General features: G+C 41.7%; 1 protein-coding gene across 3 annotated transcripts in view; it reads right to left on the bottom strand.

Moving 5' to 3' along the window:
* The window catches only part of RBMS3 (RNA binding motif single stranded interacting protein 3), a 702,347-nt gene extending 682,952 nt beyond the window's left edge, over positions 1–19,395 (bottom strand). Inside the window, exons 1-2 of one of the 3 annotated variants that reach the window (XM_030232505.2) lie at positions 19,239–19,395; positions 18,399–18,589 (exon numbers count right to left, since the gene is read on the bottom strand). In XM_030232505.2, coding sequence (XP_030088365.1) covers positions 18,399–18,578 — 180 coding nt within the window. In that variant the 5' untranslated portion in view covers positions 18,579–18,589; positions 19,239–19,395. Of the gene's footprint in view, positions 1–18,398; positions 19,039–19,238 lie in introns of those variants that run through there. The other 2 variants (XM_030232511.2, XM_030232509.2) reach the window with 2 other exon arrangements.
* Between the last annotated feature and the right edge of the window lie 2,750 nt (positions 19,396–22,145).

Below are 22,145 nucleotides of genomic sequence, written 5' to 3'. Positions count from 1 at the left end.
CAAAGTGCAAGGGCATCACACTTTCCCACAAGGAATATTTTCATGTAACAGGCTGTTCAGCTTGCCATTAATCCACATCTGGCTGTGAGAACCTGTCTGTGAGTTACTGAAATAAGATCAAATCTGAAATTCTTCTAAGGAAATATTTTTGAAAAATTATTTTAACCAGCGCAGCTCCCCCATTGACCCATCAACTCTCCATCCAGTCTACTGGATCTGTTGAAGCTGCATGCTCAGAGATCCACAAAGAGGGACTGAAAGAAATGGAGAGGAGGAAAAGAAAGTAGTAGGCAAAAAGTTAATCTTGACTTGTCCAGTGCCTAATGCTCACTTACACTAATGAAGCAAAATAGAATAATAACAAACAAAAAACTCAAATGAAACCAAAGAAAAAAAAGAAGGGGGAGAGGGGGAAAATAGAGGGAACTTCTCAGACCTTGAGTATAACTGGGTCATTGTCACTAGGCTGTGATTCTGTGGAGTACATAGTTTGAGAGACAGAAGTCTTGGAGCACAAAGCAGGCCACAATAATGAGCAATGGCAGATTTGCATGTCAGGTCTTTCCACCATAGTACAATTAGTCTACTGATACTGTAGGCATGACTAAGGATGGTGGGATATGAGGGTAAGTGATAGAGACAAAATGAATGATTAAATGGCCTCAGACCTAACTTGTGACCTCATTCTATCATAAACAGAAAAAAGTGAGAGAACTCTTGTGTGGATCAAAAACCTGGCAGGGTTAGCTGAGCACATGAGACAAAAGAAATAGCACAGCATGCTCATCCTTGGGCTGCCACAATGTTCAGTCTGCACCAGAGACTCAGAAGACTCAGGTAGCATCTGGGTCCCAGAACAACCTCGCTAACTATCAGGGGAGATGATTAGGCTGCTTCCAGAGATAAAAAGCAGCAGCTGCTGATTAAGGAGAGCCAAGAGGCAGCAGAGACACTCTCAGAGTCTGCTGCAGAGCAGCAAGCAACAAAAAGACTGGAATACACATGAACAAGATGTCACTCTCCAGATCTCTTATCCATGTAGCGCACAGCTCACCAGGCTGAATGGGGACCAATCCAGAAATGCTGGTTAACTCTGCACTGCAGACTTTCCCATGGTCTCCACAAATCCAACTCCAAAGCCTCCCTCTAGGCTCTTCTGTTTGCTCAGCAAAATACAGTCCCCTTTAGGCTCTAGGAAGTGTGTTCAAGAGGTGCCAGGATATGTCTGAGAGACTCAAGTCACCATGTGTGGCAGTGGGTGAGAACAGGTAATCTTAATTTTCCTGCTCTGTCTGCATTGCTTCTCCATGGCAATTCTCAGGGGCCCTTCCATTAGATATTAACCAGGTGTCCCCTGGAGAGTTCTGTCATCCCAGTTCATTTAATTAGCAGCTACAACCATGGACAGTCCACCTTATCCTATGGTGCACTCCCATTCCCAAGAACCAAGCATTATGCAACACTGAAAGTTTTGCAAACCTGTCCTATGTCATACTCTGGAAACCAGACAAAGGTACTTGCTATTATCCACATGTGTGGGAGAGACAGTCACCTTTAGAGACAAATTTGTGGCACTTGCTCTTTGGAAACACTGAAATGCAGTGATTCAATTTCCTAATGAGACCACAAAAGAGTCTGCTGTGGCTTTTAGGGAATAAGCAGACATGATGAGATTTTGGAAGGAAATGGGCACAATTGTGATAATCTGTACAGTAACAAGCAATTGCTACTGGAGATCTACCCAGACACAATACTGCAATCAAGAGATTGAACAAGCAGCTAAATATGGGGAGAAATTGACCTCATCAATAACAGAGCAGCTTTAAACAAACAGACATTTACCTTTTCCACCATTCTTTTTATTTTTATTTTTTTAATCCCTACCATTGCAATTGGATAGAATCATAGAAGCATTTTGGTTGGAAAAGACATCTAAGATCATGGAGTCCAACAGTTAACACTGCCAAATCGACCCTTAAATCATGTCCCTAAGCCTACCCTGTTAAACTCTTGCCCTCAGAGTTATCCAGCAAGTTCAACTTCCATCAGCAATGAGTTCCCAGTATGGCAGAGCACTTCTTCTGACTTACTTTTGACTTTGTCACTTTTAACCTTCACTGAATGCTCCTTGTTCTTCCCTGATGGTAGAAATAGCATTTCTTGCTCTGTAAAGCCTACACCTTCGTTGTCTGTAACCTTTTATCATCTCACTTCTGATTCATTTCCTCTCCAAGGTAAACAGCCCCAATCTCTTCAATCTTGTGCTATATGAAAGTTTTTCCTTGTCTGTTTAAAAACTGATTTATGTAAACAGTTAAAAACTTACTCTGTTAGCTTAGCTTGTATCTATAAATTAGCCATGCATATTAAATTTGTATTAGCTAGGTTTAACTGAATTAAGTGTATCCACACAGGATTTTTCATCAAATTCCTAAAGTCAGTTTAAAATTACGCCTTTTGTTAAAGCAAAGCAAATGAAAGTGTAGTTAGGCCATAGCCAGTTTTTGATCCTCAAATACTTCCAAGAAGAATTCAGACAGTTCTTCAGGAAAGGGTATATTTCAGCAGACCCCTTAGAGAGTGTTATCTCCATTATCCTGAAATTCATGAAGCCCCCACACATAGCAGGGAGTAATTCTTCTGAAATATTTTCCATCAGCAACACAGGGATTTGCTACAGAATTAACTTAACATGTTTTACCTTGATAGCACCTCCATTTGTGGGAGATAGTTTATTACCTAGGCAAGGAAAAGTGTTATTAAACCACAGATTTTAATTCAGCTGCAAGTAAGCTGCCCTATTGTACTCAGAACACAACAGCGATATACTGAAAACTGCTATAAAAATTAATTCTGAAAATATCAAGTACAATCATTGTTAAGTTTAAACAAAGGATATTTGCTAGTTCATTCCAAGATTTAGTTGCGCTCAAAACCCAATGCAAACTGGCTTTTACATATACAGGCATACAGAGACATTTGCCTATGGAATAGAAGTTTTAAATTATGGCTATTAAATGCATGGTATTTCTTAATGACAGCATTCATTGTTATCCTTGAAATAATACATTTGACAGAGGAAGAAAAGAGGAATTTATCGAAATGCTGCCAATGGATTTTAATAAAAAATACTTTCCAATAGAAGGCAACAACATCCTTATCTACTAAGCCACAAGTGCTTGAGTATTTCTCAAGGAATTTAAAGGCACTATTTTGCAATAGAAACTTAGAGAAAGTTATAAAGAAGCAAATAATTCTAAAAATCAAACATACAGGCCACTGAGTTGAAAGAAAGTAATTTCCCACATTAACATTCAGATCTATTATACATGCATACAAATTTCCATGCAAATCAGACTTCACTTATTGTGTATTTTGCCTTATTTAATGAAAAATGAAAAAGACAGAAGAACACCTAACCCCCTCCATTTTGCCTATTAAGTTGCTGCTGTCTGCAGGACCCTGGTGATGGCATTTCCACCGAGGCTAATCACAGAGAAGAAGTGTGCACATAAACAAGAGAAAACTCATTGCTCAGGTTAGAGAGAGCAGCCACCCAGCCTGTCCGTCACATTCACCTCTATTCACACAGTAATTGCTGCACTCTCTTGAAAGCCGACTAGACTCATCATGGTCTCAGAACACTAGTTATCCCCTACTGAACCATTTTCAAAATTGGTAAATAATACAGCTAAGTACAAAAGGAGAGACTGTCAAACAATTCAGCTTTAGAGAACTCACTTTCACGGAATGCGGAGAATTGGTGAAAGCAGCTGAAATACACAGTCAGTCCTGGTCACTGCTACAGCTGCAGTCCTGGCAGAGATGCCCCTTTGTGTCCATGCCATGTGTGTGTCCCCTTGACACTTCCCTATAACCTTCATTCCTCTTTTCCCATAGGGAAATGTGCTGGCAGTCTCCTGCCCCCATCAGCTCCACGCTAGCAGGACGTGCAGGCTGGATGGGCAGAGCTGCTGTGGGAAAGGCTTACAAAGAGCCCCATTTTGCTTCAAAATGCCTTCCTGCCAGCTCACTTCTCCTGCCTAACTCCACTATCTATAGCTTTCAAATGCTTCCCCTTCATAATCACACCTCCTACTATTCTGAAGACTATTTTCTGGGAACGCTGAACATATTTGTTGGCTCACTGGCCCCTAGCACACTGACTGCTCATTCAATAGCATTCACACAAGACTGGAAAAGACTTGTCATCCTCTTACTATCTGGCACTGTGTTAGTAGCTTACTACTGTTTCCCTCTGCAGTACAGGTCCAAATTGAATGTCAGACACAGGAAAATGCCAGCAAAAGCTCCGGTTCACAGTCAGGAACCAGCCACAGGATACAGGCCAAAACTAGATACATACTTGCACATTACCATTATTAACACAAGGTTTGCCATGAGTAAAGCCCTTTGTCATTCTTCTTTTTGACAGTGAAGACAAGGAAAATTAGAGTTATTACAGTATTTCAAATATCTGCTGGGTGATAGCATCCTATAGCGGTAGCATTAGTCAAAACCTCAGGCAGACACTAGGATAAACAGATTCTCCTGCTTCCATTGCCAGGACTTCTCAGAAGCAAATTCCCACGGAGATCACACAACCTACAGTGTAATTGTCTCCTGGTTGCCCAGCTATTCAGAGAAGGAAGGAAGGGATTAGGCCTGTAAGTCTCCCTGCTCACCAGCCAAGCTGCCAAGTACATCCACCACCCAGCCTCATTCCTCCTGCTGCCTGGCTCTGGGACTGACTGACCTTCCCAGACTCTGCACAGCCACAGCAAATACACCTGGGGCATTCCCGATGGTGGCTGAATTGTCAGCTAAAATAATCACCTGGCTGTCACCAGGACCAACACAGGTAGGGCAAAGAGGAGCAGCTCAATGCGCATGTTTTCGGTCGACATGGTAAACAGCTAACATATGGTAATTCTGAGGGGGTTGACACACTGCAGCAAATTATTAAAAGGCTGACACTCAGCTGAAAGAGCTGACACTTTTAAGTTACTCCCTAGCACAAAAGAGAAAAAATGAAAGTGCAATGTGACTGAACTGTTGTCTCACATGCTCATATTTTGTTGACAAATTTATTTGTAGGTATGAATTCGGCCCTTTCTTAAGAGTGTCACCATCAGCTGCTGATTAAAAAGCAACCTGACTCTATTACAGATGTGTTACTCCTCAAACTGATGCTCCAGCAAGAGCAAGAGGACAAAGAATTCCACTCTTATAAATCTGTTGTGCTGGCTAAGGCTACACTATCAACTGCAATATTTGACATTGTTACCCATCCCTTCTAAAAAAGACTACTTAGAATTTGAAATATCGTATTATAATGAAATACCTCCTTAAATATATCAGCCTTGGAAAATACAAGTTAGCCAACAGTTTCCACTTCAAAATACATTTCCTTTTTAAGGTCCTTCAAAACACTGTTCAGTTATTACACTAACACTTTATTGCAATTGTCTATTACCAAAAATAGATTCAGATTAGGTATCACATCCCCAGCACACTGGTGTTCCTTAGTTCTAAGACTGTTTTTGATACAGTAGGGTATGCAATTTTATACTGTTGAAATATTACACTTAGTGCTACATGACCATGTAAGTGTATAGGTTTCATTGCAGCAGCCCTGTTTAATTACATAAAGGAAGACGGTACTTCTCACTCAAAGACTCAGAATTCCAAGATTTGATCAGGCAAGTACGTAAGACTGCAGTTTTATTTATAGTTGCATTCACTTAAGACAATTGTCAGGTAATTTATATTAACTTTTGGAGCATAAGTGCATCTGAAAACTCTCTGTAGATGCCAATTTGTTTTAAAAACCATCAAAGCATTTTCCAGCACAGAATCATACAGGAACAATGCTGAATATTTACAGCATTCTCCTGCTCCAAGGAAGGATAATTCCTAATCCCAAACAAAATCTCATCAAGGGACTTTCTAGAGGGTTTTGTGTGGAACATAGTAAGATTTGAACTATGCGTGTTTAGTAAAATTGTTATTTTAGTAAACTATAAATCTTCTGATTTATTTCAAAATGAGATCTGTCCGTGTTCCTTCCTTTTTCTTATTTTCCAAACCTGGAAATTACTCCCAAAATTATACTGCTCAAAACAATTCTCTTACAGCTCTGAAGAATAGAAGTGAGTTTCAATTTCCCATTGATACTATAGTATGTCATTCTCCTAAGTGTGTAAATGTAAGAATTCTGTAAATTGTTAGAGCACTGACAATGCACATCTAACCCCATCTGAACCTGTTAATACACCTTCCTCTGGATTACTTTTTCACAATCTGTACTTCTCCACTCCCTCATGCATAATTTCTACTCGTAACAAGTTTTACTTGTTCATAGATCATTTCAAGTCAGTAAAATACAACATGCCTGTGAAAAACGCAGTGAAATTCCTTTGCTAGTAGGACAAAAAAAATTGTCCTTAGCCTACATGAAGTCAAATATTAGACTCAGCTTTAAAGATGCTAAAGCACTTTTCCAAACCCTGTGTTTTTCAAGTTTAATAATTTACTAGTCCTTTTGATCCTTACACTTCTGGGCTGATGCTGAAGTGCTGTCAGAAAGGCACAATAATAGTCATGGCAAGGGTGTGGTCTCTGTTTTCTGTTGCAGAGTCTGCAGGAGCACTGCCAGCACACCCTGGCACTGGTTTGGAAGGAGATCAGAAGAGAGGACATTAACAGCCTACAGATGTGAGGTAAGACTTTGTCCCTCACTGTGCCCAGCATTGCACGGGCATCCAGTACCAGCTGCATAAATGGAGTGTGGGAATAGTATTTTACCTATGGTGAATGTGCCCCCAGATACCACAGACCAAGCAGTGGCCTGCCATACAAGCAGGTCACATTCCCTCGCTCTTGCCAACTGAGGGAAAAGGAGAACTGCCTTGTTCTTCTTTCTGTAACTTAGCCTTCAAAATTTATCACTAAATCCCATTTATGCATTTTACATTGGTTTGGGTTTTAAATATGAGTTTTATGATTTTTGCCTCACTGCTGTACGTATGCTTCTCCCCCATTATTTTATGCACCATGATAACATAACAAGTGTTGTTTGGAAGAAGAGCTCAACATTTTCTGCCTTTACTCTGCACGACACATAGACTTCTGTTTGTGCACAGAGTAGCTTGATGCACACAGTGCATTTCTGTACTTTTCATTTGGTAGCTCACCTTTTAAATTCTCTGCAGTGATCTCCACAGCACCTTTCAGAGGTCCTGACCCTGGCTACTGAACTTCTGTACTTCTCACAGTGCTCTGGGTAGCCGTGACAAGCCTCTGCCACAGATGTACGACAAAACAGGACCACACTGCATACTGAGATTATTGATACCACAGAACTGTGTGTCAACAGGTGTAACTGTTCTGACCTAAGTCTTAAAAATGGCAAAAGTTCTACCTGTGACAGATTCATCTATAATTTTCCTTTGTGTAGGTGAGAAACAAGTCATCTCTATCAGCAAATAAGAGAATAATGTGTTAGGCCCCTGTTAACTGTTGTGTCACTGTGTTTTCCTGCTCCTAGTTCTTATTACCACATAGTACATAAGTACCTGTTATCTATGGTTTTCTGACTTTATTGTCTCTAGTCTCTTCCAGTTACTACCATCAGATGTGAATGCATGACTAAGAGGTGTCACACTATGATCATAGGTAACATGCACAGTCACTTGTGAAATGCAGACTGACATTGCAGAATGACACCTTTCCATGGGCTTTGCTTGCATCTGCAGACAAACATGGGCAGTATGGATAGCTCTGGGTACCGGGAATAATGCCACAGTCAATAGGATAGTGTGACCAAACTGATAACCTGCTGTGAGGAGCTAAGTCTGGCACTAAAACAGCAGCAATTAAGCCCAAGCGTGACTGCTTCACCTGATTGGTGAGGAAGACCTCAGTGACTGTTTTGTGTGCAGCAGCATGCAAAAGCATATGACTGTAAAACACCTGCCTGAAGAGAGAAAGTTGTTGAATCTTACCAACAGGCAGAACATGCAGAGCAGAGAGCAGACCAGAGCCTAGACCTTTTTTTCCTGTCCTGAGCAGCGTTTACCAGCACACCATGATCCCAGTTTTGATGTTGATCTGGCTGATTATCTCATGCCAGTCCTGTGGTAAAGATTCCCTGAGACACATTGACCTTGATCACCTCTGATGCTCTAACCTCCACATGGCTTCTCTCTGAATTGATCCATCAATTATTTATCTTCTGCACAGGGTGTGTCCTCTTGACAAGTTCAAGAAGTGGCACCCTTGGATTCCATTTTGAGGTCAAACAAGGCTTTGCGTAAGACCACTACAGCATGTGACACTGCATCAGCCACCTCCCTACTGTGGGAGGCAAATTAGGTCTGACTCTTTGTTGCTGCCTTGCTCCTCTCGAAAACCTGCACAGCTTTCCTTCCCTCTAAGCCTGCAACTCCTCCCTTCTCCCTTCGGAAAGATATTCATGACCTCCTCCAAACTTTAATGTTCCCTGTTTAAGCAAAAATTTCCCCAAGCTCACAGCAGGCACCCTTTAACTACATGCACTGAAGTGACTACAGAACATCTGGGGATGTCTTTGAGGCCACGCCAGCAACCTCACCATTTCCCTGAATCCCTCTTAACATCCATCTGATAATGGTGTGTCATATCCTGTGCCACACCATGTGTGCAGGGATGTAGATGATAATGCGGATGCTGGATGCTCTGCTTAAGGAAAAAGTCATTTTATCACTTGGAAATTTCAGCATGCCCCTGACATAGTAAAGTTGAAACATGCTTCCAGTTATAAATTAGTTCATTTAAAAGCACTCTGTATATGGGCTGATCTTCCTGAAACCACTTCCGATCCACTAGATCGGAGAAAATTTAGTTTAAGAGCATATCCTATGATAGAGGGAGAAATAAGACAGGACAAAAAATGGGGATTATTTAAGTTCCAAGATCTTTGGGGAGATCCTTTTTAGCCTGTCATATCTCAAACCAAACAAACCTAAATATTATTGTATCTATTTTCTTTGGCAATAACTTGCTGTTGCCATTTATTAGATATGAAACAATAGGTGGGAGAGAGTAAGCCAATTAATTATTAAAAGTGGTTTTCACATACCTTGAAAGTCTGCATGTCCTCGAAGCACACTCAATAAAGTTCACAAGGCTAATCAGGGCACTGTACAACGTCTGTGAAGCCTCAGTTGGCATTTTGTGAATACTGCTGAATTCTGCTGTGTGCTTCCTTAATTCCACATGGACCCAGTGCACACTTCATAAAGCTCTTTTGCCTCAAAACACAAAACCTTACAAACTTCTCTCTTCTAGCCCTACTCAAAAGTTGCTGCATTCAATTAGCTTCCAGCTACTCCCTCTCTGCCCCTCCATGTCTCTCCCTCTCTCTCTTAATTCACCTGAAGAGCAGAAGTTATTTACAACCTATCCCCACACATCACGCTCACCTGCCCATCTCTGAGGACAGAGATGTCCCCCTTCCTGTGTCATGCCTGATTCACCCCTCAAGGAAATAAACTGCTCTGGAAAAGGAAATAAACTGCTCTGGAAAAGCACAATGAAAAGCACAATGCCTATTTATTTCTACTATGTTGAATAGAACATTGCTACTAAATATAATAGCCATAAACATTATCTTTGATACATAGTAGTCCTTTAACTCCCTTTCCACAAATACCTTGAGTATGTTAGTTTGGATCCAAAACCAGATTTTCTGCTACTGTCTCCTAAAAATCAGTACAGACTCAGTAATAGCCTCAGTGAGAAAACCATCACTGGGTAATAGCAGGAAGGAGATGTCAGTGGTGCTTGAGGCACTTGTTGAAATCAATTAACACAGACTCTGTGCTGATGGAACAGGCATGGGTTCCACAATATTTCCATTTAATTCTCCAATCAATTATAAGAATCTTTTGCAGAGGGTCTAGAACTAAAGGGGGGAATGTTACCTTTATTGTCCCTGCACTTCCTGATCACATTATCACTTTGAATAACCTGTGTCAAAGAGCTTTTTGGAGACAATAAACTCTGTAACCATAGGACAAGGTGTTCAATGGAATGAACTCCAAAGCCCAGGAACACAAAGTGCATTAACCAAGCTTTGTGGCTTGAGTGTGTAATTTTGATTCACCCAACACTTGCTTTTCAGTCAAGGAAACTATTTCTATTCTGTTTCTGTAACATGATTTGTCTTCATATAATATATAACAAAAATAACAGCTGTATTTAAACACATGGCAGAAGCCATTAGGCATGGAAGAATTACTCTTTTTCTAGTAAATCATGGCTGTCTAGCAAATTTTATACATGACTGTCCTCGTCCATACTGTGAGCCAAATGTTGTCTTGCTTTATCCCAGTTAAGATGCACTGGTTACTAGAGTTCCTGAAACAATTTTTATTGCCCCTGTATCTCAGAATGCAATGTGGGGAGTTGAAATAAACCAGAAATTTTTGTTATGGACACAGAAGAATTTCAGAACCATGCAGAAAGGATGACAGTGAGGAAGCAAAGAAATTACTGTAGAATACTAACATCTGCATTGCCTTTCAGATCCATTTTTTTTTTCCTTCTACACATTTAAACATCACACTGAAACCTGATCTGATCCCTAGTTTTATGGAAATTATTATCAGTAGCCCTGTTGTTACTTTTCCCATTTGCAGCTGTAGTCCCATTTTCTTTACTATTTGGATATTTGGAGAGACATCTTGGAGAGACAAGATGTTAAAAAACAATAACTCTACCAAGACTCTGAAACTTTTTATATCATTGCCGGACAATTACTACTGGCATTGAGTCAGTAGAAAAACCCACCTAGCACAAGGTGCTGGGAAATTATCCCAGTCACTGTATGAGCAGCATGGCTACAGCCAGGAAGAGAACAACCAAATATGGAACCAAAGAAAAACTGAACCACTTCACCCATCAGTAACTATACGTCTCTCTTAGCTTAGGCAATTAAGTAAACTGAAACCTCAGTCTAGTAAAAATTGCTGTGCTATAAGGATTCAGCAGAACACAGTAAGTTTTTACCACAGATAGAGATGGTCTAAAAACACTGTGAGTATCTAGGAAAACACTGGGAATAGCATACAACAACATGGGCATTGTTCGTCTCTAGCTTCATTGATTATCCATTGTTTGAAGCCCCAGATTTGTTACAAGCTGGCACTCAGCTCTTGGCCAGGAACTCCTGTGAATACTGGGCTTTTGAGAACAGCTTTACTTAAGTGGGAAGGGTATGCCATGCACTGGCCAAGCTCTGAGCTGTCATATGCAGTCCTGAATAGGACTGCTTTCCAGTCTCGGCACATAGGCATGAGCACATACCACTACATCCGAGTCAAGGCAATGTCCCAACTGCTCAAGAGGAGATAACAAAGCCCTTTTCAGTGCTGCATCTTCATCCAAGTAGGAATCCTCAAAACCCTTCTGCAGCCAAGACAAAATTGCCTTTAACCAGAGAGTCAGTTCTGTGTCTTCTGCATACAAAACTTGTGGTTGTGTTGCTGCTGATTCAAGAGCATTGTTCAGCTCCCACCCATGATGTTCATTGTTTATGTCGCTGGGTTTGTTACCCAATCAACTACATATGCACTTAATTTCACTTTGTATTAACTCTAAGCAGTATTTACTTTTCATGAAATCTCTCTATTACAACGAATATGTTTACCCTAGGAACCAGTCAGAGTGTGATCACCTTTTCAAGCTTCATCCACTTATTGATCAGTTGGACAAAAAATTAAACAGCTGTAAGGCTGGTAAACTTCACCAAAACATTTATCATTTGATTTATTTGAGAGGACAACTATTTTAAATTAGCATATTCTTCTTTCAGAAATCTCTGTATTGGGTAAAACTTTAAAGAATCATTCACATGCACTATCATGTGTGTTGTTTTAGCACAGACACAGGCAAATCACAGAAGTCAATTCCTCACTCTCCAACTTTATGCTTTAACATAAAATACACATTCTCCACATTCCAGATTCTGGGATTCAGTTAATTATCTTCTCAGTAGCTGATACAGTGCTGCATTTTGTATTTAGTGTAAGAATAATGTTGTCCTACTGTTGACATCTACTTAAGGCAAGATTTTTTCCCATATCATAGAATCACTGAGTATTAAAGTGGTTTGTGATGGAAGGGACCTTAAAAACCATCTAGTTTCAAACCCTTTGCCATAGGTAGGGACACTTTCCACTATACTGGGCTGCTTAAAACCCCATCCAACCAGGCATGGTGCATCCACAACTTCTCTGGGCCAACCTCTTCCAGGTGCCTCACCACCCACACAGTTTATTCCTAATGCCTAATAAACAATTATCTCTCCCAGTTTAAAGCCTTTCCCCTCATCCTGTCACTCCATGCCCTTGTAAAAAGTCCCTCTACATTTCTCCTGTAGGCCCCCTTTACACACAGGAAGGCTGCTTAGGGTCTTCAGAGCTTTCTCTTCTCCAGGCTGAACAGCCCCAGCTCCCTCAGCCTGTCTCCACTAGAGAGGAGCTCCAGCCCTCTGATCATCTTTGTGGCCTCTTTTGGACTCACTCCAGCAGCTCCATGTCCTCCTTATTTTGGGGTACCAGAGTTGGATGCAGTGCTCCAAGTGGGGTGCACAAGAGGGGAGCAGAGGGGGAGAAACGCTGCCTTTGACCTGCATGCTGGTCATGCAGTAAAAGGAATTCCCAAAATACAAGACAAAAAGTAATTTTGGTGATATGAAAATGATGAGGTCTTGTTCCCAATATCTTGTCTCCTTTTGAATTCTTTGATGTCTAATAGAACATGAGTTTGTTATTCTTGACTTCAGATAATAACAGTTTCTCTCTTTCTCTCTCTTCTTCGCATCTGCTTAATTTTGTAACAGAGGCACAATCCTAAGTTCATCTAAGGATTCATTCTCTCACTAGAAAAAGAGTGAGGCAGATACATGAAATGCATCAAAATGCAGAAGTAGACCTGCCTGCAAAGCAAGGCTTTCAGTTCATAGTGAGTTTCCTCTTTTTTATTTTTTTTTTAATCTGAATTTTTTACTTAGTTTCCTCAAAGCAGATAGCTCTTGGGTCTTGCTTATCAAAACAGGTTAATGGCAGGGTTAATAGCTTTACTGACCACATCAGCAATACAAAGGACTAAAACCCCCCTTCCAGAGGCATCTGCCAGGCACTCTTTCTTTGGGCAGCCATTCCAGGAACACGTGTCCAGGAGTCTCCTTGTACAGTCATGAGTTAGCCTGGCCCAAAGCTGTGATCTGGGAATGTGCAGGATAAATATCTGAATATGAGGGAGTCAGGGACTCAGAATGTCCTGGGTCTGTGGCTTTGGGTCAGGCTGACCACTCAGGCAACCACCAGACTCTGGGAACTCTGGAAGAATAGGGTGCTGACTTTTTTTCAGACCACTTCATCAGGAAGAAACTGAACTATGCAGATCAATACCAATATCACAATGGTCCACAGCAGAGATAGGAACAGTTTAAGAATAAAGAACAGATGCTTAAGAGTGGATCTGAAAAATACAGAGTTGATGTTGCTGGGCTGGGGAATGATTTCTGAAATCTTTTTACCAATGATTTAGACAAAGACACTGGCTTTGTCCTCACTTTAAGCATACACTTGAATTTCTGTCTGACATCAAAAGCTCAGAATAGCAAAACCCACAAGTACAGTTTTCTGCCATATCTGTGTGGTGAAGAATTTGTCCATCCATCCATACAATGGCCTGACCTTGACTATTCATGCCTTCATTACATCTTGGCAGAACCATAGCCCGTGATACACTTGGCACAAAGCCTTTAGTACTTGGAAACTCCAACTAATACAAGGTGGTGCATTTTACACTATTATCAGGAGAATACCACAAGCAACCAGTAGTGTTGTCTATTTCTGCTTTCTTCATCCCACACACCCCATACTGGTTCCTCATAACCATTATTGATTTCAGTTTCATATTTTTGATTCTTAACTTCTGATTGCTCAATGGGATGGGTCCAGATTATGTGGCAAAAGAAAACTCAATCAAATCTCCAAGAAACATGACTCCTCTTCTGTTCACAATGGAAATGCCTAAGGTAAGATAAGCACATCTGATCTGAGACTGGAGTGATCTGCCCCCTGAAAAAATTCCCACCATCTGCTTCAAGCATAAACTGCATTTCTTGAGCCTTCTCTCTCTAAATGTAAATACACAGTAACATTAGGCTTTCCAAATCAAACATAACTAAATACATAAGAGAAACTATTAAAAAAGAATTCCCCTGAAGTGTCTTTCACTATTCCTGACCTGCTACTTGTGGAGGATAAGTGAACAAGTATTGTTGATAGCAATATTCTTGTAAATACGCTAGCAGAAGGCTTTCAGAGACTGACGATCAGATTATGAGTACAGCAGAATAGAATTCCCAAGCTAATACCAAGTGCCTTTCCCCCAAAGCACTCAGCTTTTCCCCTCTAGAAGCTCACACTTGGGTGCCATTATCACACAGCACTATCACAGGTGAGCATCCTGGGAAATAACATACAAAAAGCCCCACAAAACACCTCAGAACTCTTGCATCAAACACATTGTAAATTGGTTGTGAACCAAGATACAATGTAGCCAGCCCACATAGGCTTGGTTTTGCTATAACCTCAGCGTGCTCATTTCCATATAAATACATAGAAAGTTCTTCACTTTGGAGCCATTTCACAGATGGTTTTATATCTGGAATGTAGGTATCAAGTGAAAGCTCTGGGGGTGCTTGTAGATCATCTGTGCTAAATGATTTGTGCATACCAGAGGGATGCAGAAGTCCTCCTCAGTAGGAAATGTTACATTACCAAATCCACACCTCAGACCAACTTTTAGAGAGCCTGAGGGCTTTGGAAAATGGAAACACTGTAATAGACTGGCTGTAGCTGAGGGCTTGAAAGTCCTAACTCAGGGCTCCTGGTATCGCCTCTGGGAAAACTCCACCCATCCTGAACTGTGAGCTGTCATAAACCTCATTCACAGTCACCAGTTTGCAAAGGAACTGCAAAGCTGCCTTCTACTCCCAAAGTGCTCTGTACGCTAAGCCTTGTAAAGATGCAATCATTCCAAGCTAAGCTGGAAAGAATCCTTGGTACAATTTAGGGGCCTGGATCCGTTGGCACCGAGTCATGGAGTGGCAAGATGGTGTGACAATCCACCCACACAACCTGTCACAGGCATCAGCTGCACCTCCAGCCAGGAATGAACAGCCAGGATTGCAGGTTGTTCTCTCCCCCAGTCACTCACTTTGCCATACTGGAGAATGTCAACATGCTTCTGTATATAGGATTAGACCTATATGCTTTTAACTAAAATAACAGAAAACATTGTAGGAGTGTTGAAAAATATTTTCTGATGTGTTTTGCTTTAAGAGAAAAAAATAGTATCCATATAGAGTCAGCCTATTAGCTTTCTAAATCTTGCACTCTACTATTTGTGCTTCATCTTCTCCCATCCAAATGGCAACTAGGCTTTAAAGCACCAAGTACTGTATACTTAATAAATTATAAAGTCAATCTTCATAATTTCTATTCTCATACATCAGTCAGAGATGGTCTCAACAGAAAGATGTATAAGAAGTAACCTAGATCTTCCTCCAACAAAGCACTTTAGCACACACTTCAGCATGTCAGCATCCCAGCTGAAGACAGTGGGATATATTTCAAGTTACACACGTTTCAAAATTGTATTGAAGCTCAATGACAAAGAAACTAATATGCCGCAGGGAAAAAACCTTCAGTATCTGTATAAGTGAGACTATGGTCGTATCTTCTACTGAAATTCCATAAACTTAGGAAAATACTTGCTTTGGTTAATTCAGTTTCCCTTTTGGAGGCAGTGACAAAATATACTTTTATTAGAACATAAATTTGATCCAGCTCCTTTTAGATGGAAGTAAAACTCTTTTTATGTCCACTGGAAATGGAGCTCAATGATTAAATATGAGATTTTTCTTTTATAATTGAAGCATGATCCCAAAATGCAAATCTGACAGCAAAATCATGAGATATTGTAAGATCTTAATATTTAGGTAGTCATAATTATCCATTGTTGTGAATCCAGGTTCTAATGTCCTTTACAATTTCCATGCTGACATATTCCATGCTAGCATGTATCAATGCCTCTGAAGTTTGTGTAAGGACCAAGAGAATGGTGGTACAGTTATTTCAATCAATTTAGAAAGTTCTTAGATGATATTTCCAGAAATGCTTGAGTTCAGTTTTGTAGTTGACTTGAGTTTTTTTTCACAATAGTGTTGGATTTTACTATCACTCTAATGGTTTTTCCCCTTCTCATTATATTTCTGTTGCCAATACTTTACCATATATCTGAAATATTTCTGCACTAATAAGAAGTACTGGTTGTCCTGGGACAGCATCCAGAAAAGATACATATATTTAGGGAGGTTTGAAATATCACAGCACATCCCAAAAATACAAGCTAGTCATTGCAACAACCTTAGCAATGGCAAACTTGGAAAAGCTAATAGTGGAATTAAAAAAAGATTAATATATCACAGTACTTTAGCATGGCTATAGATAGAATAAAAAAAAACAAAAACCAAAAAAAAAAGAGGTAGTACTTTTGTTTACACATCCAGAAACTGCTGGCAGGTACAGAATAAAAGAGTGCAATCCTGGGTCGTCTAAACACATTAATTAGCCACACCAGAGAATCAGGCCTTCTTTGGCATTCATTCACCTTCAGTCACACCTTCTTTGCCTTCCTCATGTCCATGATTGGTAAAACATTAGATTGTGTGGTACATCAGAAAGTAATTATTGAGCATGGATTTCTGCTGATGGCAGGGTTTTAAAATTCTCGAGGCAGTGGCAAAACGAAGTCATGTAAATGGCAGCCTTGGCTCTACATTTTAATTATTTTGAAATGAAATAATTTTAAGTTTAGTAAGTAGCACAGTGCAAGGAAAGGGATCTTAGAAACAATCACACACACATACAAATCATTCAGCTAGGTACAGTAACATGCAGTCACGACAGAATTAAATATTCATAAACTCAAAGGAGATGGAATTCTGTGTTCATCTATCACAATATGTAAACCACCAGTTACCATTTTAAAAATAAAGCCCTTGCATCCACCCTCTTAATCTGTACAGGGCCTGTTTAAATGATCCAGCGTCGATACCCTCTTTTAATTAAAACAATAGCACAGATTTACCGAACAGTAACAAGCCCAAAAGTGTAGGAGGCACATGCTGAAAACTCGGAGTCTACATTTAAAAATACAATTTAAAAAAAATACAAGATGAGAAATCTTTCTCATGACAACTGGAGCTCTAGTCATGCAAATATATGGTGTGACATAGTTGTTGCATTGATTTATTGCATTGCTCGCTTACATTCCTTCATTGTGTTACTGTTCTCTTTACACATTTGTAACAAAACCAAACTATAGTAAAACTAGTTGAAGAAACACGGCTCAAATCCAGTACATGCCAACATTTCTTTTTTACGTTACTCTAGGATTATAATCTGTTTGGGGGTATCTGTGCATTCAGACAATTACTCGGATTTCAATAAAATATAAACGGATGCGTTTTACAGTCTAGCACACAGGGATCACACCTTGCAACCATCACCGAATTACGATGAAACTTACACATTTATCAGTTTCTGCCTGTCACAGACCTACAGGCACAGCAGAATTCATCGGCTTCAGTTTAGCAAACCCATGCCGAGAAAAATGAATGAAGACAGTGCCCACAGACAAAAGCACTGATCAATGCACTCCGCTGACATTATCTTAATGGCAACCTTTTTCCATCCCATCCTCCCTACTTTCCGATTCTCCCAGCAGCAGACACATCCGCACCAAAGGGTGCGATGTGACCCATTTCTCGCTCAACTCCGTCACCCGCAGGTTCTCACTCGGCAGCGAGCAGCCGTCCCCCGGTCCGCAATGACACAGCAGGGCTGGAGGGACACAGCGCTCGGGCTCCTTCCCCCAAGTGACTCGCCCCTCGCCGCCGGCTGGAAGTCGAGGCGAGGCGCGGGGAGGGAAGGGGAGCGGTGGCCGCGCCGGCCGCGGCCCCTCGAAGTGAGGTTAAACTTTGGCGGCGGCACCTGGGCCGCTCCCGCCGGGCGGGCGGGCGGAACAATGCCCGGCGCCCCGGGCCCGGCGGCGGCCCCGCGCTCCCCGCCCCGCCGCCCCCGTGTCCTCAGACAACCTCGGCCGCCGGCCCCCCGCCTCCCGCCGCCGCGCTGACAAAGGGCGGCGCGGGGCTGCCGGCGGCCGGGGCCGCCGGGGAGCGGGAGCGGCCCCGCCCGCCCCGCCGAGCGCGGCCCCGGGCAGCCGGCCCCTCCGGCGGGCGCGGCGCCGGCCGGCCGGCGGCGGAGCGGACCTACCTTTTTGTCCTCTTTCTCAGTGCCGTGCCTCCGCTCCGGGTGGCCGCTGTCGGCGGCGGGGGCCGGCTCCGCGGGCTGCCCATCGCGGTGGTGCGGGCGCTGGTGCGGGCAGCCGCCAGACCCCGCCGCCGGGGGGATGGGCTCCGGGCACGGAGAAACTCCCTTAACATCCATCTCCATCTTCCAGTTCACTGTATTGCGAGACAAAAGCAGGCAAACACTTTCCACCACCCCGCGTCTTTCTTCTGCTTTCCTTTCTCCCTCTTTTCTTTTTTCCTTCTTTCTTTCTCTCTTTTGTTTTTTTCCTCCTTCCTCCCTTCCTTCCTTTTCCCCCCTCAGGAGGCCGTGACACGCATGGCTCTGGCCGCGCTGCTGCACCGATCCGGCGGCTGCAATTCTCCCCTAGATCCTCCAGACTTTTGTATCCAGCGTGCGTGTGTAAGAGTGACTGTGTGTGTCTGTGTGTGTGCGTGTGCGTGTCCTTGGCACGGCGGCCTTCAATCGCCCCGAAACAGCAAACGCTAACTAAGCAGATCTCTCGCCACGAAGATCAACTCCCGGCCCCAGCCTAATTGTGGTGGTTATTTACTTTACGCTATCTGTGTCCCAGGCCCGGACGAGCCCTCCCGGCTGCAGCCCTTTGAACAAAGTTAACTGGAGGGAGCCGAGCCCGGGGAGGGGGTGGGGGCGAGGGGAAACCACCGGGGTTTAACACGGGGGAAGTGACAATAACCCGGTAATGTCAAGTAAAAGTTAAACCTCCCCCTTCCTCCCCTCCCCCTCCCTTCTCCACAGCCCAGGCAAGCGCAATACAGCAAAGCAAAACAAGAGATTTCAGACCTGTGCAAGGTGCTGGTGGCGAGAAGAGAGGAGCATTTACCCGATTGTTGCTTTTATTTTATTTTCCCCTCGCCTCTCCCCCCAGCACCACCCGCTATTGCAAATGTGGGCTCCTTGATGTTAGTCTCCTCTCAGCGGTCTGAGTCTATGCGTGTGACTGGAGCTCCCTCTCTCTCAGGCTGCCAGCGCCACGCAGCACTGCACAAGGAGAACTGAAGTAAGGAGAAAAACAAGAACAAATCCAGGCTGGAAATCTAAATCAGTGCTAGCCACCAGCTCTCCGATTTTATCAACACAGATAAAAGAAGAGAAAAGAAAAAAAAAATCGCCTGTAAGCTGCTAAATCTGTTGTGACCGCAGTGCACTCTCGACTGTTTTATTCTTTGTGTTATCTTCCTTCTCAGACTGAAGTTAGACATGATAGGGAAAAAAATGCAATCTCATTAAGAGTGGTTTATACCAAAACAAGAATTTCGTAGTGCTGCCAGAGCCAAGCCAACTCTTCAGCTATTCCTCTTTTCATTTCAAAGAGATGAATGGTGAGCACAGACCTGATCGTTCTTAAATCAGGACACCATCAGGTGATCAGTCTGCACTTCTAAATATAACACCACATTGTCCTGAGGAGCAGCTGCTCTGGAAGTTAACTGGAAACATCTCCTAAGAGCCTGCAGTGCAAAGATCTGATCTATACATCATCCAGCTGATGCATGCACTGACCTCTCCAACAGCGACTACCCGCTCTGCAGAGATAGCGGGCATATCCTCAGGAGCTGGTCTGTTTTACACCAACTGAGAACCTGTCCCGGGATATTTTGGGAAGCAGGTGACTATCAGGTACTTTATGACACCCTTTTACTCCTGGCCTTGGGTTGTGTTATCCCCCAACCGTGTTGTTACTGTGGGAACCTGAACAGTTCTTATTGTCACAATATATTCAGACAAAGGGCAAGAGCTAACCTTGCAACAGGGAAAAGAAAGTCTTTGTCACACCAAAACTGACTTTTTAAAATACACATCTCTAAAAATCCTCTTGTATTATTCTCAGAGCATGTCAAGTATTTGCATTTGGCTGCTAAATTTCAAACTTCCCTTTCTTCCTCTTTTTTTACCCCATCTTTCTTTTCTGTGCTGCAAGAAATTTACAACTCTAGTGCAAAAATAAAATTATTAAAAACAATTCATCATAACAGTGTGCTCTTAGTTGTTCTCTACACAATCCTTTGCTGTTATTCAAAGGATTTCCAGAGAACTCTAAGTAGAAAATATTTTTTTAGGCTAAGGTAAAGTTCTGAATAATCATTGCAAATCTCTGTGAGAGAAATAAAGATCTCCAGGCCAAGCACAATTTGAGCTAGAAACAGCAACTACAAATCTAGAAACACTAACAGGTTGGACAGGAAAACATGATCTGAACCAGCAGCCTGGGGAGATAGGAAGCATGACCTCTTTCCAATTTATTCCATGGTCCTGAAGAATGAGACTACAGACCATGATAATGCAATGAGCCACAAAACTGAGCAGTTCATTGGTATTGCCTAATGAAAAGGTTTTGGAACCTTCAGCTTACTTGGTACATACACTGAACTAAAAACACGGAATTGTATTTGGAGCTGAGGTGGAAGAATGGTGAACCAGAGCATTTTACCACATTGCAACTATCTTGGAAGAGCATGCATTTGAGAAGCAGAAAGCAGGGAGTCTCACTAGAGGGCAAGCCAATCCACACCAAATAAGCTGATCTCCTAAGAAAACAACATTGTGTTGAATGCTTCTCAGATGTCCTGAAAGACTGAAAAAAAATTACCATGGATCTTTCACTTATGTGCACTGTGGTAAACCAGCATGAGTTTTAGCTTCTATATAGAATAATAAAGTGCATTACTGAATATGGACTATCTATTACCATACACAACATATATTAAAGATTTCTGAGTCCAGATCTATTGTACATTTTTCAAGAGAAACAGCCTTAAAATATTGCTGGTAAAATCAATACTATGACTCATTAACACACATTCCATGCTCTTGCATATTTTGCAGTTGTGTTGTACTGTAAAATGGGTGTAGATGACTAAATAGACTACAGAGACATTGATGTTCTAAAATGCAAAAGAAAGACCTTTCATGACCAAGTACATTCTTCATAGCTCAAAAGATTAAACTCAGGGAGTGATGACAATATGAATTTAATTACAGGCCAAGATTTGGAACAATTTGATGGAAAGGGTCAAAGACTTCTTCTAGAATGCTGTGTAATTTTTATCTTGTTGTTCTTGGTTATGATCAGATGATCGTAAAACATACTGTGCAACCAACATGGCAGGGAGATTCTATGTAGTCTTAATTAATAAGAGTAGAAATAGTGGGAAGACATGCACAAATTAAATGAGTTTCATAAGATCATAAAGTAGTTCAGCAGCAGATTAAAAAGAACATTTATGCCCTTTCCACAATCTCTTCTTTTGGTCATTTGTTTGACTTAGTAATTTGTCACCTCTTGTGAGTTAGGATAACTGAGCATAACTAAAACATTTATTGATATTTACTTACATAAGAATTCATGTCCAAAGATATTGTCAGGTCTTTTTCAAGCACACTTATATTTACATTAAAGTGGATGAACTGAAGATGTTGCATGTAAAATTTACAAAAGTGGCTATTACAAGTCAGCAAGACTTATGCAATCTTTATAAAAATGCAGCTATTGGAGCATTTTGCTTTCTGCTGCCTCACAAATCTGTTGGTTTAGGATTCATCCATCTGCTGTACTCAGCATTTGAATAATTTTGACCTTTTACACCATTAGACAATTCAAATAAAAGGTTTCCTGTTGTCAACACAAGCTCCTTGGGGCCTCACTCAACCGTCTTATCTGTCAACTTGCATTCTAGGCAATTTCATTTC

This window comes from Serinus canaria, chromosome 2 (genome assembly GCF_022539315.1).
Source record: "Serinus canaria isolate serCan28SL12 chromosome 2, serCan2020, whole genome shotgun sequence".
Taxonomy (NCBI): Eukaryota; Metazoa; Chordata; class Aves; order Passeriformes; family Fringillidae; genus Serinus; species Serinus canaria.
Note: the sequence above shows the minus strand (reverse complement) of the source record. Positions and strands in the feature narration are given on the sequence as shown.